The sequence below is a fragment of the Dendronephthya gigantea genome, unplaced genomic scaffold (genome assembly GCF_004324835.1).
Source record: "Dendronephthya gigantea isolate DGI-Jeju-01 unplaced genomic scaffold, DenGig_1.0 000033F, whole genome shotgun sequence".
Taxonomy (NCBI): domain Eukaryota; kingdom Metazoa; phylum Cnidaria; class Anthozoa; order Malacalcyonacea; family Nephtheidae; genus Dendronephthya; species Dendronephthya gigantea.
The window spans coordinates 308587-333969 of NW_021163043.1; the positions used below are offsets into that span (position 1 = coordinate 308587).

A 25383-nucleotide genomic window follows, 5' to 3' on the forward strand; every position below is an offset into this window, starting at 1 on the left:
GCACACATTGTACAAAGCTGTTCAATAGAATATCAGATACCAGAAAGGTCTATTATGAAACTGTGTAAAAACGGTTTCAATTATGTAAGATTATGGATTTCATACATATAAATATATTCATTCAATCACATTTGTAACAATCAATGTTTGGACCGCATTTTCGAAGACGGAACAAGTTTCTCGTGATAAAGTCTAAATCCAGGTCCCTGGGTTGAAGTCACACTAATCTTTCGGATAAACTCTCCTAGGTATAGGAATAATGAAATATTCAGGCCTTGTTCAGATAATGCTGTGGCTGGACAGGACAAGAAGTAAGAAGTCTGGCTCTCTTAAAGTGCAATTAATTTCACATCTGTGTGAAAATGTGATAAGTAGATCCGAATTTCATTGACTTTAGGAAAGAAATAAGTTCAAATATTCTATACGATTACTCGTCCATTTGAATGGGAATAAAAAGGCAATAGAAAAGCTTACGGTACCAGACTATTTTGAAAATAGCCTAACAGGTAAGACTAACTCTTTCAGGAAATATATTTTTCTACAATTTTTTTTTACCTTTGTTAGTTCTGCGGTTTTTCAGGACAGCATCAATGACTACGGCAGCATTCAAATGAAGATCTTCCAATGAAAAACTAAGCTGAAGAGAAAAACAAATTAGCACAAATTTCCAAACTTGGCAGTCTAATTATGTGAACACTATATATGCACAAACCATGGGAATTAGTCAACATACATACCATGCCTATAGCTGTGTTTACATATCCATATTTGTCTGTTTTGTACACCCGGGTATCTTTGAATGCCTGAATTGCATTTGCCAAGTCATCGGTCACACTACCTAAAACAAGTGATTTGACTTTTGTTATAACAATTAAGCTTGTCAGATGATAACTTAACAGGAAGGAAGTATTTGTGAAAATCTCCTTTTCGAGTAGTTAGCATAATATCCAGCTTTTTCTTACGAATGTGATATGCCTATTTCTGTTGAAAATATTCTCAGTATCTTCAAAATCCCAGAAATAAAGTTCTCACCTCGTCTAGTGTGAGGCATCTTTTCTCTTAATACTTTCTGCAAATGTTTGATTTTTTCTGCCATATCCAATGATGCCAAACAATGATCAAACTCCAGTTCATTGTTTTCCACCTTCAGATCATAATAAACTATCAGCATTCTTAGTGTTTAAAACTATGACTTGCAATATGCTTAGTTACGCAAATCTTGCTATGGTCAAACAAGTCATACGTATTTACATAGAAATAGCCTTCTTGGGGTTTGTGTGATGCTTAAGTCATTCTTAATGGTCTCCTCTAAAAGTTTGTTATCCCAGTTTTGTGTTTGATAAATATAGCTGGTACATCCAGTGTATTTTGAGATCAGTGGTATGCACAGGGGCAAAGGTGCTGCTCATACATGCAATGACACTAATTTACTAGTAAATTTATTAGTTCTCTGTTTACATGCCCAATTAAGACTAATATAACAGGGCTTATAATATGCGTTAACCTGCTAACCTGGGGGAACAGCTCCTCTCCACCTACAATCTCTGCACCAGCATCTGCTGCGGCCTTCGCTTCATCGCCCTAAAGTGAAAACACAAAAAAAGTTGAAGCATAGAAACACAACCAATAAGCATGCAAAATTAAAGAGTTCCAAATGCAAGAAATTAATCCTGCTTTGGGATTATTGTGAATTATGAGGATGACAGGTCAAGGTAAATTCTTCTTAGTAAACCAGCCTAGGAAACTTGGAAAGACTTGTATACAAGCCACAGTTCAATTTATAAAAAACACCTGAGTATTTCACATCAGATGAACCATACCTCAGCAAAAACCAGGACCTTCTTTGTTATGCCAAATGGTCTGGGTAACAAAAGCGTCCCACGGAAAGAAGGGATTTCCTGTAAACATATTAAAAATTTAATCATGCATGAAAATTAATTCAATATTTATAGAAAACTTCACTTCTTCCTTTCAAAGCTAAAACTTTACAGTCTGTATTGGGATTTAATCCAAAGCAGTGGAGCAGTTGAGTGGGGGTGGAGGTGGTTGAGTGGGGGCTAAGGTGATTGAGTGGGGGTTCAGTGGGGGTTGAGGTGGTTGAGTGGGGGTGGTTGAGATGGTTGAGTGGGGGCTTAGGGGGGGGGGCGCACTTCTTGCACAGTCCCACAGATAGGTAGATCTCATAGTGTTGCAATTTTTACAGAATGTCACTAGTAAATCCCTAGCCATCTCTAAACTTACTTTATCCAATCCTTGGCATTTCACACACATCGTAACAGTTTGTTCCGGGTTTTTCCCCTCCGCAACAGAGTGCGTTTTCAACTTATCAATCGCTTCTTCAAACGAATACAAAGGCACAACATGATTGTGCAAGAAGTACACATAATCTCTGGGGCCTTCGGTAACCTGAACGGTCTTTCTTGCCGATTTCACCTTGCCGCGACAAGCCAAAACCTTTCCAGGCGAGCGAAAAGATCGCAAAACACAATATGTTCTTTGCATCATCGCGGCGGCCATCTTGACGAAAAATATTTCGGGAAAATTTTGTCGAGCATCAAGCTTCTTCCTCCTGCAAAATGTAAACAAATCAACAAAAAAAAACAACCTTCAAAATATTGTCAAAGGTTTCGCCAAAATGGCATCAAAATACAGTGTTTTAGGAGGGCAAGATCGTTTGGGTTTATATTCGGAGGATCAGCTGTACACAGGTAGATTAGGAATTGCTGAAATCTCCGTGTCTAAATAACAAAGTCTCGTGTTGAAAAGCTGTGTGATTTTGAAAGGAGACTCTGTTTATAGAAGCCGGAGGTTGCTGGTGATAAACGATATGTTTTGTTTTTAACAGAGCGTACATCTGCAAACAAAACGGCGGACATAGTGGGATGGATTATCACGTTTCTGGCCTATCTTTTTGCCGTTTTAACGTTTCCTGTGTCCGTGTTTTGCTGCGTGAAGGTAGGAGGGAATATCTCGCGAATTGGAACGATAGTTTTGAGAAGAAACCAACTAAAAAATGCAGAGGCGACTGCGTTTCGAAGCTCGTGTGTTCGTTTCATGGCAAACCCAACGTTGCGGTCTTTCGACCACGGAACAGATTTAAATGCGCTTATCCTTCAACGAAGGGAAGCCAATATATGAATTTGGGGGTGTCGTATTTATAGTCCTTTCACTACACTTGTGCTGTGCTTGTGGGAGGTTGACGATACGTTATGCGCATGTCTCGTTAAATATACTGAACTCTATGTGCAACAGGACTGTTTGAGAAGAGGAAAATGGTCATTGGAAAATTCGATCAAAAAATTGCAAATTACCCTTAGGTTATTGCTGTTTGGGTCACAAATCTAGCATTCAAAATTATCTATTTGTTTGAAATTCTGCTTAAACCTTTCATTGCAGATCATCCAAGACTATGAGAGAGGTGTAATTTTTCGTTTAGGACGCTTGCAATCTATGAAACAGCCAGGTATGCTCTTCTAACTCTTTCAAAGTTAGCTCCAATGAAAAAAGTGAATTTCTTGCACTGTATTCCTTCATTTTTTGTTTTCAAAGGAGTCATTTTCATCTTGCCTTGCATTGATAAGTTTGAAAGAGTCGACATGCGTGTGAAAGCTTTCAATGTCCCACCACAAAAGGTATAACTTCAGATCTGATGATTATGTTATGATATAATAATACTGAAGAAGTACATGCAAATTCTGTTACTCCTCACATGTTACAACTTTCTGACCAGTACTTACATATTCTTTCCAGATTTTGACGAAAGATCAGGCTGCAGTTTTAGTTGGGGCGACAGTCCAGTTTCTGATTACCAATCCAGTGGCATCGAAAGGTGTTGTGCAGGATTTGAACCATTCCATGCGTGTGTTAGCGCAAACAACCTTGGTCAATATCATGATGACACTGAAACTGGTTGAACTACAAAATGATAAAAAGTTTATTGGTATACACGCTCAGGTATGACACTCCTGATTACCTATGCTGGCTCACAATGATTGAGACTATATATTGGTACATTATACATTCATCCCAGAAACTGGCATTGGACTGGAATATGAAGGGGGCTTGCACCATTTGCACCACCTTCCTCCCCATTCCCTTGTACCTTGAACATTTTTGGGGTCACTCTTTGTCCTGGGGTAAGATTCCCCCTCCCACTTCAAGCCAGAGTTACAACTCTCATCGACTTTTGACCCACAAAGGCTTCATTCTTGTTTTCCTTGTTTTTAGGATGAGCTGAACAAAGCCACAAAGTCATGGGGAGTGCAGATCCACCGAATAGAAATGTGAGTATTTTCAGTGCGATATTCATTTGACTGATGCAAACAAGTGGATAGTTTTGAGTACTCTGTGTAAAAGTGCTCTTGTTTGAATTTCTATAACTTGCCCACTCAATCACATTTGTGAGAAAATCACACCAAAAGTTGATTACTTCTTACCTCCTGTAATTTCACATCTGACTTTGCTTCATCTCAGCTCTGAACCTCAAGTCATCTGTGCACCACCTGAGTACAACCCTGATTTCTCAACCATGTTCAAAGGAGCTGACAATCCAATAAGTACTATATTTCAAGGTAAGTACAAGAAAAAAACCATCATTACGTGACCTAGTACTTAATATAAGAGGAACTAAATTGACTTTATTTATACCGGACAGTTCTATCAGTTCTAAACTGTTGTATTGCTTATATTCGTTTTTTACAGTTATGCAGGGAGCAACAAGCGGTCAAGCTCCACAAATTTTACCGATGCAAAGTGCTCCAGCCGCCCATCACGTGCAATCCATGCCAGCATCGCGTGAACAACCCCCTCAGCCCAGGCCCCTCGACCCCGATCAACTGGTGGCCGTATTTAATCATGTGACGGACGAACGGCTGGTGCAAGAGATAGGTTGCGTCTATCAGTTCAACATCACCGGCGACGGAGGAGTCTGGTACTTAGACCTGAAATATGGCCGTGGGTGTGCGGGCAAGGGCCCGCCTTCGGGATGCAAGCCCGACGCGATCATCTCGCTCTCGTCCGACGATATGCGCGCCCTGTTTGCGGGCGAGATGACGGCTTTTGATGCCTATATGCAAAGCAAGGTGATTGTCGATGGTGATGTGAGGATGGCGATGAAATTACAGACCGTTGTCGAGCGAATGAAACAACCGCGCATGACGACGAGAACTGCGCATGCGCAGAATGATATTCCGATGCATGCGCGAAATGACGTCATGATTATTTAGAATAGTATTTAAATTAATATTATATTTAAATTTATTTGCACCATAACAGTAAACAGCTCACGTTGGTTTGAACCGTCAGGGTTTCTCCCAATACAGCAGGCTTGGTATTTCAGCGGTTCACAGACGAGCAATCTAAAGCGCTAGCCTTGTATTTCACCCACTAATCCTAAAATGTTACATAAGACAACCGCTGACAATACATGGACATATTCATTTCATTCCTACACTGTGATGCTGGAATTATTCTGACGAAATTTCATCGCTAAACTAAAAGCACATAAAATGGTAAAATTTTATGTAAAAATAACGCGGTATTAAACTACGTGGTGTACCTCCAAGCTAAATTACTTAAAAATAACGTTGTTTCCGAAAAGCTCTAGGCTCTAGCTGCCCTGCATCGGCATAAGGTTATGTAATGATGTTCTGCAACTTTAAATTTACATTTAGAGAATTGACTAAATCCATGCGGACAAATTCTGCAATGACCGCCCAAATTTTATTTATTACTGCACAAATGGGTTAATGGGTGCGACCGTAGAATCACTCATATTGTGATGTAATTGCAAGAGCCCATTTTTGGAAGAGCAACGTTTCAGATGTTGCCTAGTTTGTTATAACTTATTAGCAAAAAATGCACAGAAAGAGAACGTCATTACTCCGGCCTGAGCGACGGAGTTGAAAATTCGCTTAGCCTAGGTTTTGTTTTACTATTTCTCTGTTGTTGTTTTTTTATTATTTTTCGCCTTAGCATTGTGTTTTGGCGCGAAATATATACTAGTATTTCAATTGAAAACTTATGCTCATTTGTACCCAGGACTTGACTGGATGCGACCAGTGAACTCTCAAATCAAATATGCGACGCTCATTGAAGAGCGTATGTGTGTATATATCTACGTCAAAAGTTTTGTCTCGCAAGAGTTGAAAAGAAAACATTTTCCGATGCGCGACTTGATCTTCATGCAACAGCACTAAAATTTTCAGCATTTGTAAAATAAATTAATTTTGAGCGGTACGCCGAAAAGATTTTAGCTTTTGAGCGTTTTCCCGCCAAAATACGCGACATAAAAATATCTCCTCTTAATACATGTAGATTTTGGTCCTATTTTAATAATATCGCTCAACTTCTATACTTTTTAAGGTACGATGTGTTTCAGAATGTCGAACAGCCATTAGCGCGGGTTCACAACACTTCTATACTTTTAAAACACGCGGTGTGTTGTCTGAATATAAATCGAACAACATTTAGGTTCGCAAGATTAGGTTCGTCAAATATCCTCATAAGCCCCTATGGTTTCTTGTTTGACTTCCTTGCCACATACTGTGCTACGTCTTTTTGTGTGTTCTGTATGTGGAAAATTTATTTTTTAAATTGAATTGGATTGAATGGAGGTTCGCAAGGCTTCTAAATCAATGAGTATAAACTGTAGTGTTAATGTTCAGAAGCTTTATATTCAAGACTGGGGCGTGCAGCGCGTTGGAGCTAACGCCAGAGCAGGCGTCTTGTTTTCTGGGCTTACAGCCAATAGGGCAGATTAAGTTTGTTTTCATATCGCCGTTCCCAGAATGCAAGTTCCCAGAATTCATATTGCAACATTTCCGGTTTAATTTATCATAGTTTATAAATTGAAAGACTCATAAGAGTCCCTTTAAAGCAACATGGCGTCAAACCAGAACAAAGGTCCGGTTGATACAGAACAAAATAACACACAACAGACCGGCTCTTCAGCCGAGGTTGACAAAAAAGTGAAAAAACCATACGAGGAAAGTTATTTACGAGTAAGTAAAAATACACTTTACATGATAATCGCTCTGTGGATGGAAGATTTTGTAGAAGAAGCCCCAGAGCAACACAGGAGAGTCGGAGCGGTGCTTGTGTTACCAAACGATGTGGCTTTGGCCGCTGATTGTTCACGAGATGAGGTCCATGCCGCCGCTAGACTGTTGATCAAACACAGCGGAAAAACCCATGGTTGTAAGATGTTCATGTCTCGAAAGCCATGCCCGTTCTGCGCCAAGCTTTTGGTTCAATCCAAAGTGAAACGAGTTTTCTTCCTGCCGACCCGAGAACCAGAATATTATCGACCGCCAGAAGATATCGAAGCTGACCAAAGCTTAGATGTAACAGGTGCTAAGTCCCTTGAAGAGTACAACGATGAGAAAATGAAAGAAGTCGAAATCATGTTCACCGCAAGTGCCATTGCCCAGACAAAGTTCGTCTTGCGAGTCGAAGAGCCCGTCGGAAATCTTGCGAAGAAATTGACACCAAATGAGATAGAAAAAGATGTACAGGAGCGTACACGTTCATTCAGCAAGAAGTACAGTCCTGACGAAAGCTCTAAATGGGATATAGACGCTATTAAGACAAACCTGCCTTGGCCATCTTACGATAAAAAGATGCATAAAAAAGTTCACAGCGACTTTGCAGAAGTTATGGAATGGATAGCAAGAGTTTTGGTGACAAACGACAGAGGATTGAATTACAAGTTTATATCTTGCAATGAAAAGTCAGAAAATTCGACAGGCTTTAATCCATTGCCATTGAGTAATTCTGACGACGAGAAGAAAGCCCTACGCTTCATAGAAATAGCAAGACTCCTCGCTCAACGCACAGATGACCCGACTACTGGTGTTGGTGCGGTGATTGTCAGTCAAGAAATGGAAGTTCTCGCCTTCGGTTGGAATGGCTACCCTTTCGGTGCACAATATGGCGAGTTTGCTAGAGCTTCTGATAAAGATAACAAAAACGCCGAAGACGACGAAGATAATACAAATCCGCACGAAAAGATTGATGAGAAATATCCTTATAGCATTCACGCCGAACAGAACGCTCTTCTGATGCGGAATTCGAAGAATCTGAAAGATGCAATTCTGTTTGTTACAAAATGTCCGTGCGATGAATGCACCCCCCTGCTTGCCATGGAAGGAATCAAAACTGTGGTCGTTGATGACGATATCTTGTCTCGTATGGGAGTTGACTCGGAAAAGAAATTAGGTTATAAAAGGTTCCCCAAAATGGTAGAAGAAGGAAAGTTCGTTTGTTTTGAAACACAAAAAAAGCAAGCTGCTGAAACAGGTATCGCGCCAGGTAAAGCAAAACAAAAAGTGGATTTGTAAACGGAGCATAATCACTTGGAGCAAAACACTTTAGCGTCTTAAGATATCCTAGCTAGCTGTTGCATGTTATTGAATTATTAGAATATTAATTTATTCGATTAAACTTACCAAACGATTAAAAAGAACGGGGGAAATTTAGGAAGAAGTTGCATGTCATAATACAAAAATATGAATTGTAAACATTCTCCAAATAATTCAGTTTATTTATATTGCTATTTCAATACGTAAAAATTGCTCCATAGCTAAATAACTTTAAATTCATATTTGTATACCTATATAATCTTAATTCATATATCTGAACGTTTAATATGTAGTGAGTGAGAAAGCCTGTCAATAGTACTATTTCAACCGTGTGATTTCAGTTTAAGTATAGACATTAAAATTAGTGAAGACACGCTTTTCATAATGATTGATAAAAGAACAAGTGTTCTTAGTAAAACTTTGTCAAAGATTTTAAAGGCTGATTAAAGTGTTAACGTTGTAACAACTCTGAAACTAAAGTCCTTTTTTTCCCGGTATCTGCGACAATTCTGAGAAAAAACTGACTTAATTTTTTGCATCAACGGCGCCGCTCATTCTGAACTGAACAATGGGTTCCTTTAACAACTGTGCTTTAACGCATCGTATCACTCAGATACACCGTGTTTGTAAATAGAATGCGGGTGCAATGGAAATCTCGCACTACCGGATAGCTGTTGTAAAAACAACGCATCCTACCCGCAAACTCTTTCACTTTCGGAGACCATGGCAAATTTAGTACGTTGATTGTTTTTTGTTGGTGTGGAAACCATGGCGATTGTAGCTATGCCGATGGCAGTGAGCATCAATTTTTCAGAAGTCTGAAAATACTTCGCGTCGCCAAATTAAGCTCGATGGATCATGACGACAGGTGCTTCGCAAACAATTATTGTTCCAACCAATCGCATCACCTGAATTTGTTAACATGACGTATGCTAACAAATGGAGTCTGCGAAAATTTCAAACAAAGATCAACTCTTTATCCTTGAAGCAAGAAAATAAAATAATGGAACCACCACGTAGCGTGGCACTTTTGTGAAGACGAGACTCATTGTCACCCTCTATGCTTTCCTTATAAAGTATTCTCTTCCTGCCGACCGGAAATAACGATCGATACTCTCTCGCTCGCCAGAAGAAAGTTGGAAAGTTCGCCGGTTTTCCTGAATCCAGACAGCAGGGAAAATAATGCCCAATATAAACAGCTCAATGATTAAATTGACGCGATTAACTGTGGCTATCTTTGAAACGCGGAATGTGGAATCGGGGAATGGAACGTGAATATGCGGAATCTTTAAAATTGAGACGAGAAAATGCGGAATCTTTAAAAAACGGAATGGGAAAATGCGGAATCTTAAAAAACAGAAATCGGAAATTCCGCGTTTTAACGATCATAGCCCGTGATTTAAACAACACTGACGGCATCATAAAGACGTCATCTCCATCCAATCAACTGTGTTTATTTTAATCAGATGCAAGGTGACCGCATAAATTTTCAATGTAATTTTTCAGTAAATAGTTTCATTTCCTTAGATTAGAAAGGGTTCGTTCTGATACCAGTGTTCATTGAAAGGATTACCTCGCTTAAATAAAGGTTCTCGTATTATATTCATATATTGCTGGGTTTTAAATGCCAGGAATAGCTGAGCTGAAATATTTCGATGTAAATACTTTCATTTTCAATGAAAGTACATATTTAATGCATAAGATGCAGGTTCATGCAGTACTTCACAAGATGTATGAGAGTATTCTTAAACTTTGGGCCTTGGGTTATTCACCGTTTAAGCTAAACGACTTTCGAAAAACCAGCCCTGGTTAGGAACACACGCATCCACATTTATTCGCGCATATTAGAAACTCTCAAAGGTATATGTCGGGTTTCTGGTGACAGGTTTTTAAGGTCAGAAAACGCTATTTCTGGAATTCAAACTATAAGGAAGCATGACAAGCTTCACAGCACAGCTATTGTGAAGAGCAGTAAGAACACTCAATTATTCACAATGAATCGAAGTCTCTTGAAACATTCCCTTTAGAATAAGTCTTTAGATCAATATGGAGTCCAATCAGGAAGCAAATGAAACACAACAAAATCACGAACAAGCGACCGGTTCTTCGAATCAGGAGGGCAAATCACACGCAAAAAATCTTCCGCGAATAAGTAAAGATAATCTTTACATGATCATCGCTCTGTGGATGGAAGATTTTGAAGAGAAAGCCCCAGAGCATCACAAACAAGTTGGAGCAGTGCTCGTCTCCCCAAACGATGTGATTTTTGCCGCTGATTGTTCACGAGATGATGTCCATGCCGCCGCCAGACTGTTGATCAAACACAGAGGCAAAACCGAGGGTTGTAAGATGTTCATGTCTCGAAAGCCATGTCCGCACTGCGCGAGGCTTTTGGTTCAATCCAAAGTGAAACGAGTTCTCTTCCTGCCGACCCGAGAACCAGAATACTATTTGGACAGCAATGAAAAAAAGGAAATAGAGTGCAACAAAGAGCAGATGAGACAAGTGGATACTTTGTTCACCGCAAGCTCCATTGCTCAGACAAAGTTTGTCTTGCAAGTCGAGGATCCCGTGATCGCAGAAGCAAGAAAATCCCTTAAAGGAAATGAAGAAACTTGCACAAAGGAATTAATTGAGAAATACAGCGCTTTTAAAGATAATTCTAAATGGATAAAACGTATGAAAAATGATCTACCGTGGCCAGAACTCGACGACGATATGATTAAAGAAATTCAAGAATACTTCAAAAAAGTCAAGGAGTGGATAGCAGTAGTCCTGGTTCAGTCAGGTGAACGCGAACGGAAGCTCTACAACGCCAAAACTAACGGTCCTCCTGACCACACCAAGCATGACCAACGTTTCATGGAAATTGCAAGATTCCTCGCCCAACGTACGGATGACCCAGAACGTGGTGTTGGTGCGGTGATTGTCAGTCAAGAAAATGAAATTCTCTCGTTTGGTTGGAATGGTTTTCCTTTCAAAGCACACTACGGAGAGTTTCCAAGAGCTTCCAGCAAAGTTAAAGATACACGTAAAGAGAATCCGCCCGAGCAAGATACACCTGATAAGAGTCCGCCCGAGAAAGATACACCTGATAAGAATCCGCCCGAGAAAGATACATCTAATAAGAATCCGCCCGAGCAAGATACATCTAATAGGAAGTATCCGTATATCATTCACGCCGAGCAAAATGCACTCTTGATGCTGAATACAAAGAATTTGAAAGATGCAGTATTGTATGTGACAAAATCTCCGTGTGACGAATGCGCTCCCTTGATTGCAATGGAAGGAATTAAAAAAATGTTCGTTGATGGTAAAGTCGAGCGTAAAGAACGACGACTAGAGCGGCATGAGTTGGGTCATAAGTTGGGCTACAACTGGTTTATCGATAAGGTCGATGACGACACATTCACTTGTTTCAAAAACATGCAGTAACATAGCGGAAAGGATAAAACTGATACATAGTGATAGAAATAACAAGTTTTTTGCCTTTGTTAAATTAGTTAAGTAAATAGTTATTTGCAACCTACCGATTTAATTAAACTTGTGCAATTTTTGAAGGTTGCATGTTCAGTCACATTTCTTTCTATAATTTATGTTACTCTGGGCAACACCGCGGCCGAACGTCGCGCGCATGCGCGAGGTTGGAAGAAATCGCGGGAAAACTATGCGTAATCAATATGTATACAAAGGATTACCACTATGGATGATGGACATTTTAAAACTTTTTCTTTCAAAATTAAACAGTTTCTAGAATAGTTTTAATTATTACTCAGTATAGTTTGTAATTTTGTCCACGTGTAATTAGTCATTAAACTTTAAAAATAAACTAAGTTTCGTTGGCACCGCGTTGCGAGGTTGAATCACAATCGAAAATACTTGAGCCAGCGAAGCGCTTTCTGCAGGTGAAACGCGAACTTGACATGTGAAACTCGTGACTGTGTAGGAAACCGGGACGTAGACCAGCCCCAGGCCTATCTCAGGCTTGTAAAATGCTGAAGATCTGTTTGCATCGTGCTTCCAGAATTAGAACAAAGCTTAACGAGGATTGATATCAATACAACGACTTAAGCAATTATAACACACAAATTTTGACATCAATTAATCATGCCTGCATGGACTGCCTCTGCATGACTCATTCTGAACCCAGCAGTGGGTTCCTGAACGCATCGAATCATTACTATAAACGTAAACTATTGTAAAAGCTTTGTAACGTACAAATTATGTATCGTAGACAGTATATTGATGTATCTTAATTATTACCAATTATATGCTAAATTTATTCAAAATTTTGATCATCCATTATTTCAGTATGAGTATAAACATTAAAATGCTCCCTCCCCCCCCAACTGGCAAAAGCGTAAGGTGTCTTAAAAACAGGGACTAGTTTTATGCCAGTACTAAGAGCTTTCTGCCCGTCCCTCCCCACCACGCAGGACTTTTGCTTTGGCAATGAGGCGCACAATGCTCTGGCTCGGAATTAATAGATCAAAAATGTATGGATCCGTGTGAGAAATGCTGCCTCGTGACCATATAGTACTTTTCCCGGAACTCAAATTATAAGGAAGCCGGTTAGCCGGATATCTTCAGCCTGCGTGCAGCCCGACTTTCTACCCCCGCAAAAAGGGGGTAGAAAGTCGGGGTGCACGCAGGTTAGATATCTTTTGACAAAGTATATACACTGTGGCGAACTAGTGCGTTATTTATCGCTCTGCTTGAAGGTCAAAAATTAATCCCTGTAAATTAATTTGGCGCCCGATGAAAAAGGTTATTAAACAAAACGCATTTGATTGTTGTCTGAACCAATCCGAATATATAAGGTTCGCTAATCTAATTTCTAATTTGCCTAAAGTTCATAAATCGTGCTACCTGACACTTGTGTTGTGGTGTTTCAAAGGGTCTTTAAATCAACATGGCGTCAAAGGAAGCAGATATTAGCAAGCAAGATGAAATAGTAATGGTTGATTCAGCGACTCAGACCGATTATTTGAAGAAGTCTTACGAGAAAAGTTATCTGCGCGTCAGTAAAGACACACTTTACATGATCATTGCGTTGTGGATGGAAAATTTGGTAGATGAAGCCCCAGAACAACATAATAAAATCGGAGGGGTTCTTGTGTCACCAAACGATGTGATTTTTGCCGCTGATTGTTCACGAGATGATGTCCACGCCGCGGCCAGACTGTTGATCAAACACAGCGGAAAAACCCAGGGTTGTAAGATGTTTATGTCTCGAAAGCCATGCCCGTTCTGCGCGAAGCTTTTGGTTCAATCCAAAGTGAAACGAGTTCTCTTCCTGCCGACCCGAGAACCAGAATACTATCGCTCGCCAGCTGACAAACTATACAACGATGAGAAAATGAAAGAAGTCGAAATCATGTTCACCGCAAGCGCCATTGCCCAGACAAAGTTCGTCTTGCGAGTCGAGGAGCCCGTCGGAGAACGTGCGAAGAAATTGACACCAGAAGACCAAATAAAAGTTGTACAGGAGCGTACACGTTTATTCAGCCAGAAGTACAGTCCTGTCAAAAGCTCTAAATGGGGTGTAGATGCTATTAAGACAAAGCTGCCTTGGCCATCTTACGATCAAAAGATGCATAAAAAAGTTCACAGCGACTTTGCAGAAGTTATGCAATGGATAGCAAGAGTTTTGGTGACAAACGACAGAGGATTGGATTACAAGTTTATATCTTGCAATGAAAAGTCAACAAATTCGACAGGCTTTAATCCATTGAGTAATTCTGCCCACGAGAAGAAAGCCAAACGCTTCATAGAAATTGCAAGACTTCTCGCTCAACGCACAGACGACCCGACTACTGGTGTTGGTGCGGTGATTGTCAGTCAAGAAATGGAAGTTCTCGCCTTCGGTTGGAATGGCTACCCTTTCGGTGCACAATATGGCGAGTTTGCCAGAGCTTCTGATAAAGATAACAAAAACGCGGAAGACGACGAAGATCCGCACGAAAAGATAGATGAGAAGTATCCTTATAGCATTCACGCGGAGCAGAACGCTCTCCTGATGCGGAATTCGAAGAATCTGAAAGATTCAATTCTGTTTGTTACAAAATGTCCTTGCGATGAATGCACCCCCCTGATTGCCATGGAAGGAATCAAAACTGTGGTCGTTGATGACGATGTCTTGTCTCGTATGGGAGTTGACTCGGAAAAGAAATTAGGCTATAAAAGGTTTCCCAAAATGGTAGCTGAAGAAAAGTTCGTTTGTTTTGAGACACAGAAAAAACAGGCTCCTGAAGCAGGGGTCGTGCCCACTGATGAAACAATCCAAGAAATAGATTTTGAAACGCCCGATGATCACTTAGAGTAAAACACTTTAGCGCCATAAACTGTTCTAGTTAGCTGCAGTATCATTGAACTATTAGAACATTAATTCATTCAATTAAACTAACTAAATGATAAAAAACGGCATAATCTGGAAACATTGGGAGAATTTGCATGTCATAAAACAAAAATATGGATTATAAACATTCTTCGCATAATTAAATTGATTATAGTTGGTATTTGAATATGTGTAAACTACTCTAGCTAAATGACTTTTAATTTATATACACCTATACAATCTTATATATCTGAACGTTTTTTTAGTATAATTCCGTGTGTGTGCGATTTCGGTATGAGTATAAACATTAAAATGTCCCCTCCCTCAATGGCCAGAAAACGTTGGGGTGTCTAGCCAGGAATTTCTTCAAAAATAGGGTTTAGTTTTGTGTCTTAGTAGGACTTAGATATACCTCTCCGACCCCCCCTCCTCTATCACGATAACCAGGCCCTGATAAAGTAACGTATAGACCTATTCCCCAAAGAGCAAGAGGCCTGTTACGAGTTACGTGAGAACGAGGCTAGTCAGGTTTTCTGCTGTCAAAATTTCAAAATCATTTTTCATTTTTTGACTAACACTATCCGGTGGATAGCGCTACCGAGCCTTCGTACAACCGGCCCATGGACATTACATTATAAGAAGATTATATTATATTTTGAAGATTATATTTTCAATGCAATTTTTCGGTAAATAATTTCATATCCTTAGATTAGAAATTAAAGGGTTCATTTTGATACCAGTGAAAGAATTACTTTGCTTAAATAAAGGTTCTCGTATTATATTCATATATTGCTGGGTTTTAAATGCCAGGAATAGCTGAGCTGAAATATTTCGATGTCGAAACACTTTAATTTTCAATGGAAGTACATATTTAATGCATAAGATGTAGGTTCAGTAATACACAAGATGTATGAGAGTATTCGTAAACTTTGGGCCTTGGCTTATTCGCCGTTTAAGCTAAACGCCTTTCGAAAAACCAGCCCTGGTTAGGAATACACGCGTCTAAATTTATTCGCGCATATTGGAAACTCTGAAAGGTATATGTCGGGTTTCTGATGACAGGTTTTTGAGGTCAGAATACGCTATTTCTGGAATTCAAACTATAAGGAAGCATGACAAGCTTCACAGCACAGCTATTGTGAAGAGCAGTAAGAACACTCAATTATTCACAATGAATCGAAGTCTCTTGAAACATTCCCTTTAGATCAATATGGAGTCCAATCAGGAAGCAAATGAAACACAACAAAATGGCACACAAGCCACCGTTTCTGCTTCGATTCAGACCGAATATTTAACGAAGTCGTACGAGAAAAGTCCTCCGCGCGTCAGTAAAGACACACTTTACATGATCATTGCGTTGTGGATCGAAGATTTTGTCGACGACAACAAAGTCGAAAATTACAGGTATAATGCGGGTGCAATGGAAATCTCGCAACAACAACCGGATGGCTGTTGCAAAAACAACGCATCCTACCCGCAAACTCTTTCACTTTCGGAGATCATGGCAAATAAGTACGTAGATTGTTCAGTTCCATTAGCATGCGAGCCATGGCAAGTGTACGGCTATCCTGATGTCAATGAGTATCAATGAAATCTCACGTTGACGTAAATCTCAATTGCGAATAGTAAAGACAATCTTAGCATGATCATAGCACTATAGATAGAATTTTCCTTTTTTTCCAAGCTCCATGGATGTTGACGACGGGTATTTGTCAATCGTCTTCGCAAACAATTATTGTGCCAACCAATCGCATTGCCTGAATTTGTTAGGACGCTATGCCAATTTGTTAGGACGCTTAATAGACGCTATGCCAATATTTTCACACAAAGATCCCACCACGTAGCGTTGCAGTTTTGTGAAAACGTAACTCATTGTCACTTTTTATGCTCAATATGGAGTCCAATCAGGAAGCAAATGAAACACAACAAAATGACAAACAAGCGACCGTTTCTTCGAATCAGGAGGGCAAATCATACGCAAAAAATCCTCCACGAATAAGTAAAGACAATCTTTACATGATCATCGCTCTGTGGATGGAAGATTTTGTAGATGAAGCCCCAGAGCATCACAAACAAGTTGGAGCAGTGCTCGTGTCCCCAAGCGATGTCATTTTTGCCGCTGATTGTTCACGAGATGATGTCCACGCCGTGGCCAGACTGTTGATCAAACACAGAGGCAAAACCGAGGGTTGTAAGATGTTTATGTCTCGAAAGCCATGTCCGCTCTGCGCGAAGCTTTTGGTTCAATCCAAAGTGAAACGAGTTCTCTTCCTGCCGACCCGAGAACCAGAATACAATTTGGACAGGAATGTGTGCAACACGGAGCACATGAGACAAGTGGATACTTTGTTCACCGCAAGCTCCATTGCTCAGACAAAGTTTGTCTTGCAAGTCGAGGATCCCGTGATCGCAGAAGCAAGTGAATCCCTTAAAGGAAATGAAGAGACTTGTAAAGAGGGATCAGTTGAGAATTACAGCGCTTTTGAAGAGAATTCTGAATGGATTGAACTTAACAAAACAATGATGGAACAAATTGAAGAATACTTCAAAAAAGTCAAGGAGTGGTTAGCAGTAGTCCTAGTTCAGCCAGGTGATCGTGAACTAAAGCTCTACAATGCCAAAACTGAGGAACGTAAGCACCACACCAAACATGACCAACGTTTCATGGAAATTGCAAGATTTCTCGCCCAACGCACGGATGACCCAGAAATTGGTGTTGGTGCGGTGATCGTCAGTCCAGAGAATGAAATTCTCGCGTTTGGTTGGAATGGCTTTCCTTTTAAAGCACATTACGGAGAGTTTCCAAGAGCTTCCAGCAAAGCGGGTAAAGATACACCAGATAAGAAGTATCCGTATAGCATTCACGCCGAGCAAAATGCACTCTTGATGCGGAATACAAAGAATTTGAAAGATGCAGTATTGTATGTGACAAAATCCCCGTGTGACGAATGCGCTCCCTTGATTGCAATGGAAGGAATCAAAACCGTGTTCGTTGATGGTAAAGTCGAGCGTAGGAAACCACTAGAGCGGCACCAGTTGGGTCATAAGTTGGGCTACAACTGGTTTGTCGATAAGGTCGATGACGGCACATTCACTTGTTTCAAAAACATAGCGAAAAGTAACAAGTAACATGGCGGCGAAAAGTAACATAGCGAAAAGTATAAAACTGATACATAGTGATAGAAATAACAAGTTTTTTGCCTTTAGTAATTTTGAATAAATAGTTATTTATAACCTACCGATTTAATCAAACTTGTGCAATTTTTGAAGGTTGCATGTTCAGTCACATTTCTTTCTATAATTTATGTTACTCTGAGCAACACCGCGGCCTAACGTCGCGCGCATGCGCGAGGTTGGAAGAAATCGCGGGAAAACTATGCGTAATGAATAAGTATTCAAAGGATTACCACTATAAAACTTTTTGTATTCAAATTAAACAGTTTCTAGAATAGTTTTAATTATTACTCTGAGTATATTTTGTAATTTGGTACACGTGTAATTAGTCATTAAAGTTAACTTTGAAAAATAAACTAAGTTTCGTTTGTACTGCGTTGCGAGGTTGAACCACAATCAAAAATACTTAAGCCAGCAAAGCGCTTTCTGCAGGTGAAACGCGAACTTGACTTGTGAAACTCGTGTCTGTGTAGGAAACCCGTTGGACTTAGATCTGTTTGCATCGCGCTTCCAGAATTAGAACAAAGCTTAACGATTAACGAGGATTGATGATCAATACAACGATTTAAGCAATTCTAACACACAAATTTTGACATCAATCATGCCCTGCATGGACTGCCTCTGCATGACTCATTCTGAACCCAACAGTGGGTTCCTGAACGCATCCAATCGTTAAGACACGGAGTGTTTCTCAACGGAATTCAACCGAACAAAAATTCATGTAGAGTCAATAAATGTATTTATATTATACCACTCAATACCAGCAATTCAGCTGAGCTCTCCTGGGAATACCACGAAACGCTCTCAAGGCCTAATAGATGAAGCAAGTAAACACTCTGAAGCTCGCTATTCATGCACTACAACAAGAGTTATCGCGCAGACAAAGTTAGATTACAAAACCTTAGATAACAACCAGCCGGTCAACGAATCTTTACTATGAACATAAATTATTTACTGAACGAATTTTGCATCTTGATTTATCTTAAGTATTACCAATGTATGCTAAATTTATTGTAGCTAAATTTATCACTTTTTTAGCGCCCACATTGTGCATTATTTAACTATTGCCACTGAAAAAGCCGTATATCAGTAAATGAATATAAAATAGCGACGAACAAACCAACCCTGTTTTCTGAGCTACACGCAATTGCCTAAAGTAGCTTAACAATGCCTTTATCGAACAAACAATACGATCGAGACGCACAACTGCAATGCTTTCATAAAAGCCGTGGAGACAGCATAATATTTTTTTGAAAGCAAAACAATGAGGGCTAATAATAAATAATAAATAGACGAATCACAAAATGAGCCAATTTAAAGTGGATAATTTAGTTGAAGTTTCCAAGGATATCTGATCTTTATGAGGGCAATAATTTCTTCCTTCCTTTCAAAATTAGGACAAAGACATTTGGAGACGATAATATTGATATAGGGTATTTGTTATCGTAATTAATATTGAACGCGTCATCGCGTGTTTTCTTAATGAAATAGACACTTCGCATATGCCGACAAATAAAATATCTCGTGTTGAAATAATGGCATCTCAAGATGTAAACAAATCTATGTTGTAAACAAAAATCGCAATCTTACGCGGGTACATAGAGTAATTGCAACAAAAATACCACGGTGTTAAACAATTTAAATTGCCAACGATTAAGTGCTTCTATTTTTAAAAATATTCGAATTATATACACATGTTTTTCTTTAATATTTAACACACATAACGCATATATTTTTGGCAATGACGAGCTGCCTAAATCATGTCCTCCAATGAGTTAATATCCAGTTTTAAAAAATTCTCAAAACGTTCCTCAGATTTCCCGGAGGAGCATTCATCGCCTTGGAATAACCCTGGATTATTGAAGCTATAGTCAATTTTACCCTTCTCAAAGGCATCAGTTGAGATCTGCGAGTCATTGCTTGGGCTAATGTGCTGAGGATTTGAATCAGACACCGAGTGTAGTTCTACGGCCGTCAAGCATGTCTCATTGCTTGCCTCGGCTATTCCGCTGTCCGCTTCATTTGTTTCTTCCCCCACAGAGGGTAAGCGTGACCCTACCCTATCATTTTCAACCCCACTCTCTGGTTCCTCCTCATCGAGCCCGCGACTCAAATAAGCCCCATTCCCATAATCCTTTTCCCATGCTTCAGCCTCCACGCGGGAACCTTCGTGTTCCTTTGGATTTCCACGCGAAATGCCCGATAGTTCACGATCGTTTAGCGCCGAATCGCGATCTGAACACGAAGATTTACGATTATGAGGTGATTCCTCACGACGAGTTATCGTCGGATCCCGGGACATTCGCGACAAGTCCACGTTCGAGGAATATTCCGGCATCTCTACGGCAGAGACGAAGCAGAGCTGAGACAACGTTTTTTGCGACAGAGCCCGCGACGTGTTCTTAGTCTCGCCAGCGGGGGGTCGCGAAAATCTCTCCGAGATTTCGCATGCTTGCGTTCGTTGTAGCGCTCGTGTTGAAACGCGGTCGACTATCGTCGCGGAACGCGAACGTCATGTGCAAGAACGCGGTCGAATGCTATCAAACCCAGTGTTACCACAGCGACGGATATCAGGTATTGATGCAGAAATCCGTACGCGATACAGCCATCATAACCGTACAGCCATTCTTCTTTGAAAAACGAAGGAGAGGACAGCATTAGCTGAAGAAAGGCCAAGAGAAGGTTACAAAGAGCCAGGTTCAATATGAACAAATTTGTAGCCGTACGTAATCGCGAATATTTATAGTAAACCGCAAGAATTATTCCATTACATGACAGTCCCAATATTTCGATGACCACAAGGCAAACTGACAAGAAAAATACGAAGTGGTCAGTAGATTTCGAAGAGTGGCTGTGATTATCGTGGCTTATGTTGTCCATTGTCAATGAGTTTGTCATTTAACTGGAAAGGATTACCCTCTGAGTCTTGCTCACTATACCAGCAGGCGAACACTTGAGCAATGAAATATTTCTTTGCGTAAAAATTCAAAGATTTAAGTCTTAGAATATATAAGGTTCGCTAATTCAATTTCTAATTTGCATAAAATTCATGCAACGTGTAACGTGGCACTTGTGTTGTCGTGCTTCAAAGGGTTTTTAAATCAATATGGCGTCAGAGGAAGCAGCTAGTAGCAAGCAAGATGAAATAGTAATGGTTGATTCAACGACTCAGACCGATTATTTGAAGAAGTCTTACGAGAAAAGTCATCTGCGCGTCAGTAAAGACACACTTTACATGATCATTGCGCTGTGGATCGAAGATTTTGTCGACGACGACGAAGCTCCAGAGAAGAGCAAACAGCACAACGTCGGAGCGGTGCTTGTGTCACCAAACGATGTGATTTTAACCGCTGATTGTTCACGAGATGAGGTCCACGCTGCCGCCAGACTGTTGATCAAACACAGCGGAAAAACCGAGGGTTGTAAGATGTTTATGTCTCGAAAGCCATGCCCGTTGTGCGCGAAGCTTTTAGTTCAATCCAAAGTGAAACGAGTTTTCTTCCTGCCGACCCGAGAACCAGAATACTATCGCTCGCCTGAAAAAGATACCGCATGTGCTCAGTCCCAAAACGATAACACTGATAATGATGAGAACAAAAAGAGAATGAAAGAAGTCGAAATAATGTTCACCGCAAGCGCCATTGCCCAGACAAAGTTCGTGTTGCGTGTCGAGAAGCCCGTCGGAGATCTTGCGAAGGAATTGACACCAGATAAGAAAGTAGAGGAGCACAAACGTTCATTGATCGCCAAGTATATGCCTGAGAAATGGGATAAAGAAACCATTAAAGAATACCTTCCTTGGCCATCTTACGATGACAAGATGCATCGAGAAGTTCACAGCAACTTTGAAGACGTTATGGAGTGGGTAGCAAGAGTTTTCGTCATGAAAAAAAGAGAATTGGATAAGTTTATAGACTGCACCGAAAAAGCTAAAGATTCGAAAGACTTTAATCCAGTCAGTAATCCTGACCACAGAAAGATAGCCAGACTCTTCCTAGAAATAGCAAGACTCCTCGCTCAACGCACAGACGACCCGACTACTGGTGTTGGTGCGGTGATCGTCAGTCAAGAAATGGAAGTTCTCGCCTTTGGTTGGAATGGTTACCCTTTCGGTGCACAATATGGCGAGTTTGCCAGAGCTTCTCAAAAAGATAACCAAAACGTGCAAGACAAGACAACGAAGATAAAACAACAAAGACAAGACAACAAAGTTAAAACAAATCTGCCCGAAGAGATTGATGAGAAGTATCCCTATGTCATTCACGCCGAGCAGAACGCTCTCCTGATGCGGAATTCGAAGAATCTTAAAAATTCAATTCTGTTTGTTACAAGATGTCCGTGCGATGAATGCACCCCCCTGCTTGCCATGGAAGGAATCCAGACAGTGATTGCTGATGATGATATCAAGTTTCCAACAAGGACAACAGGCTATGAAATCTTCCCCGAAATGGTAAAAGATAACAAGTTCGTTTGTTACGAAACGACAAAGTCCCCTGACCCAAAGAACATCCCCGCTAGTAGCGAAAAAAGGAAAAATTTGCAAAAAATAGAATGAAAACAAAGACAACGAAACCAGGGAACAAAACGAAAAGTAAAAGTTAATAACACTTGATACAAGTTTAAATATTACACATCGGTAAAAACATTACTAAGTAGAGTTAACATTGTAAGGTGATTATTTCATTCGATTTATCATAGGGCATGAAGAGCATTTTCAACCTAAGATGAGGACTGTGAGTGCTGCTAAACAATAGAAAATGATTACTTCATTTAGAACATTATAATGGCATGATTACTTTAGTTAGAACATGAAATGTAACATGATTACTTTAATTAGAACATGAAATGCAACATGATTACTTTAATCAGAACATGAAATGTAACATGATTACCTTAGATGACATGATATTTTTGCCATTGTCATGCAATGGTATTTCGTTTTCATTTATTTTAAATTTTAACTGAATATATATGCCACTCTTAGAGCTTTGTGAGAAGTTATAATTAAATCCTCATATTATTTATGCGGACTTGCTGCAATAAGTTTAATTTTCCCCAGTCTCTTTCGCAGGCAGCTCGATTCCGCGATGATAATTTTATTAACTGTGAGCTGATATAGGTAAGGAGATTGTGACTTGTTTCCAACTTAGTGAAACTGCGATTATTTAAAATTTGTTTGCCACAAGTATCACCTGTTTAAGGTCTGTTCAGGCGATCCAATTTTCTTAGATCCAATTCGCTTCTGATGGATTTTTAGCTCGCCTGCACTTTAGTGCAAGAGAGCTATTGCTATAGTCTTGGCGTCCGCGTCCCCGTCCCCGTCCCCGTCCCCGTCACTGTCCCCGTCACTGTCCCCGTCCGCGTCCACACTACATGATAAGTAGAATGTTAAGATGCCACTTTTATTTTCCCATTATTTTCAACTTATCTACTTAAGGAGTCTATTTGTTGCAAAAGAACCATTTACCAGGGGGGAGTGAACATTATACAACAAAATATAATGATAAGGTCAATGTTAACATGCTATATTTTTTCTATACTTTGGCTTTACATCAGAGGAATCATTATCAATATAAGTCATCAATATGCATTGTGACTATTTAGTGCCATTTGGTACGCATTTATACAATAATAAAGAGAGTTTTGCTCAAAATTATCAAATGATAAGGTGAATGTTAAGCTAATTAGCATAATGATAAGGTCAATGTTAAGATGTTATATTTTTAAATATTATGGCTTTGCATTGGAAGATTCTTTATAAATATAGCTCATCGATATGTCTTGTGACTATATGGTGACATTTAGTACACATTTACACAAAATAATGGGAATTTTGTTCAAAATTATCAAATGATAAGGTGAATGTTAAGCTAATTAGCATAATGATAAGGTCAATGTTAAGATGCTATATTTTTTAAATATTATGGCTTTACATCAGAGGAATCATCATAAATATAAGTCATCGATATGCATTGTAACTATTCAGTGCCATTTGGTACACATTTATACAATAATAAAGAGAGCTTTGCTCAAAATTATCAAATGATAAGGCAAATGTTAAGCTTATTAGCATCATGATAAGGTCAATGTGAGAGTTATCCAGAGTTATCACGCTCATTACGATTTTCAGGGCTATTGTGTAGCCCTGTCTTTTTTAGTTCAAAGTTGTAGCTGAATCATATTTAACGAAAGTATTTGTACAACCTTAAGCCAAATGAGAAACTTTCAAATATTTTCACCTGTATGCTACCATATGTTTGTATTGTACATGTACAATTATAAATTATGAGATTGTGTTGTGACATGCCGTATCAAAATTCAATCGCTTAATATAGAAATCATTCAGGGAGTGAATATATATAAAACATAGTCCAACGTTAAAGTTTAAAGAATATTGTCAGATAATTCGCAATTACAAGCTTTAGCACATAAGTATTTATAAGTAGAAAGCCGATAGGCTCGGAATGCAAAGGCAAATGGCAACGCATGTGACATATATTTGCATATTATTTATGTAGATACACATGCAAATATATTATTAAAGCACCTATAAGATTTATGTACATACCTTTTCGTTGTTTGATGCATAATCCTTTTTTGTGTAGATATAAAAATCCAATCTTGTTTATTTCATAAAGCTAGGCGCACACACGACGATTTTAGTCGGCCGATTCCTGTCTAGATTGTCTAGATGGATGTTTTCATCAAAATGTGGCGACTGGCAATCTATACTTTGTCAGATTAGACCAAGTAGACTCGCGTACACGCGCGAGGCGCGAGCGCCGCGAGAAGGAAAACATGTCTGGGCAAGGGCTGCCTATATGTCTAAACCTGAATGGACCAACTACCGTAAAATCGTTGTGTGTGCGCGGTGCGCCCGGCTTAAAGCAGGGCCTTTTGCCTGGTCCGTTAACTTACCTGTTGATATCACGTGCGCGGATTGTGAGAAACGGAAGAAATATTGGTCACAAATAAAACTAATGTAATTCCGAGGCCAGTTTTGGCCAGTAATTCTGAGGTCACAACTAATATCTGAAGTTTGTGCTTAATATTACCTTCCAAAGCGGATTTTAGCCTTGTAGTTTCTAATAAAAAGATCGGTAATTTGTGCTTCATACAGATACCTTTCATACATTCCTTATTCTAGACAAACAGTGCAGGCGAGCGTTAGGTGGTTTCAGCACCTCTCTGGTTTATAGTCTGTCGTCTCGTCTTGTAATGTATATCAGCAGCAAATCCACCGAGGCCAATGCAGTACTGCTTTATCATAAACTGACTACATTTCATACGTCAGAAGTGAATTGGATCCAACAAAATTGGATCGTGTGAACAGACCTTATGAAGGCTTGATACAAGAACAGGTGTTCCTAGTGAACCTTTTGTCTAAGAAAGGCTGATAGAAGTGTTAACGTGATAACAACCCTAAAGTCCTTCTTTCTTCCTGGTATCTGCGACCAATCCTGGAAAAAAGTCCTTTAATCTTGCCTATGTGAACCACCTCTGCACAACTCA

At 39.7% G+C, this 25383-nt stretch overlaps 7 protein-coding genes across 7 annotated transcripts; 6 read left to right on the top strand and 1 right to left on the bottom strand.

Annotated features, from left to right (window-relative positions):
- Nucleotides 1-63: 63 nt before the first annotated feature.
- On the bottom strand, nt 64-3824 carry LOC114525215 (50S ribosomal protein L1-like). Its single transcript, XM_028546440.1, has 8 exons — nt 3738-3824; nt 2242-2569; nt 1821-1898; nt 1513-1581; nt 1033-1144; nt 738-838; nt 556-637; nt 64-244 (listed from the first exon to the last, which is right to left on the bottom strand). Coding segments are annotated over exons 1-8 (876 nt in total). The 5' UTR covers nt 3740-3824; the 3' UTR covers nt 64-140.
- Nucleotides 2562-5479, top strand: LOC114525214 (stomatin-like protein 1). The gene is made up of 8 exons (XM_028546439.1): nt 2562-2708; nt 2846-2955; nt 3397-3463; nt 3550-3632; nt 3751-3954; nt 4228-4283; nt 4474-4571; nt 4702-5479. Exons 1-8 carry the CDS (start codon nt 2636-2638, stop codon nt 5223-5225), a joined length of 1215 nt encoding a protein of 404 aa, XP_028402240.1. The 5' UTR covers nt 2562-2635; the 3' UTR covers nt 5226-5479.
- Nucleotides 5480-6881: 1402 nt separating this feature from the next.
- LOC114525075 (cytidine and dCMP deaminase domain-containing protein 1-like) lies at nt 6882-8683 on the top strand. The gene has a single exon (XM_028546283.1). The coding sequence runs from the start codon at nt 6882-6884 to the stop codon at nt 8337-8339; it is 1458 nt and encodes a 485-aa protein (XP_028402084.1). The 3' UTR covers nt 8340-8683.
- Nucleotides 8684-10406: 1723 nt separating this feature from the next.
- On the top strand, nt 10407-11795 carry LOC114525076 (cytidine and dCMP deaminase domain-containing protein 1-like). Its single transcript, XM_028546284.1, has one exon. It carries the CDS (start codon nt 10407-10409, stop codon nt 11793-11795), a length of 1389 nt encoding a protein of 462 aa, XP_028402085.1.
- Nucleotides 11796-13057: 1262 nt separating this feature from the next.
- LOC114525162 (cytidine and dCMP deaminase domain-containing protein 1-like) lies at nt 13058-14924 on the top strand. Its single transcript, XM_028546385.1, has 2 exons — nt 13058-13180; nt 13258-14924. The coding sequence occupies exon 2, from the start codon at nt 13273-13275 to the stop codon at nt 14683-14685; it is 1413 nt and encodes a 470-aa protein (XP_028402186.1). The 5' UTR covers nt 13058-13180; nt 13258-13272; the 3' UTR covers nt 14686-14924.
- A 1613-nt stretch (nt 14925-16537) lies between these two features.
- On the top strand, nt 16538-17966 carry LOC114525163 (cytidine and dCMP deaminase domain-containing protein 1-like). Its single transcript, XM_028546387.1, has one exon. It carries the CDS (start codon nt 16582-16584, stop codon nt 17824-17826), a length of 1245 nt encoding a protein of 414 aa, XP_028402188.1. The 5' UTR covers nt 16538-16581; the 3' UTR covers nt 17827-17966.
- Nucleotides 17967-20977: 3011 nt separating this feature from the next.
- Nucleotides 20978-22426, top strand: LOC114525077 (cytidine and dCMP deaminase domain-containing protein 1-like). The gene has a single exon (XM_028546285.1). The coding sequence runs from the start codon at nt 20978-20980 to the stop codon at nt 22424-22426; it is 1449 nt and encodes a 482-aa protein (XP_028402086.1).
- Nucleotides 22427-25383: the final 2957 nt, after the last annotated feature.

Excerpts from the sequence above, each read along its gene's own strand:
- LOC114525215 (XM_028546440.1), bottom strand. Across the intron at positions 1,582-1,820 it reads AGGTCCTGGTTTTTGCTGAG|GGCGATGAAGCGAAGGCCGC; the intron begins GTATGGTTCATC and ends TTTTCACTTTAG. Across the intron at positions 839-1,032 it reads GATGCCTCACACTAGACGAG|GTAGTGTGACCGATGACTTG; the intron begins GTGAGAACTTTA and ends CACTTGTTTTAG.
- LOC114525163 (XM_028546387.1), top strand. The coding sequence starts at position 16,582 with ATGCTCAATATGGAGTCCAATCAGGAAGCAAATGAAACACAACAAAAT.
- LOC114525077 (XM_028546285.1), top strand. The coding sequence starts at position 20,978 with ATGGCGTCAGAGGAAGCAGCTAGTAGCAAGCAAGATGAAATAGTAATG.
- LOC114525075 (XM_028546283.1), top strand. The coding sequence starts at position 6,882 with ATGGCGTCAAACCAGAACAAAGGTCCGGTTGATACAGAACAAAATAAC.
- LOC114525162 (XM_028546385.1), top strand. The coding sequence starts at position 13,273 with ATGGCGTCAAAGGAAGCAGATATTAGCAAGCAAGATGAAATAGTAATG.
- LOC114525076 (XM_028546284.1), top strand. The coding sequence starts at position 10,407 with ATGGAGTCCAATCAGGAAGCAAATGAAACACAACAAAATCACGAACAA.
- LOC114525214 (XM_028546439.1), top strand. The coding sequence starts at position 2,636 with ATGGCATCAAAATACAGTGTTTTAGGAGGGCAAGATCGTTTGGGTTTA. Across the intron at positions 4,284-4,473 it reads CAGATCCACCGAATAGAAAT|CTCTGAACCTCAAGTCATCT; the intron begins GTGAGTATTTTC and ends GCTTCATCTCAG. Across the intron at positions 4,572-4,701 it reads AATAAGTACTATATTTCAAG|TTATGCAGGGAGCAACAAGC; the intron begins GTAAGTACAAGA and ends CGTTTTTTACAG.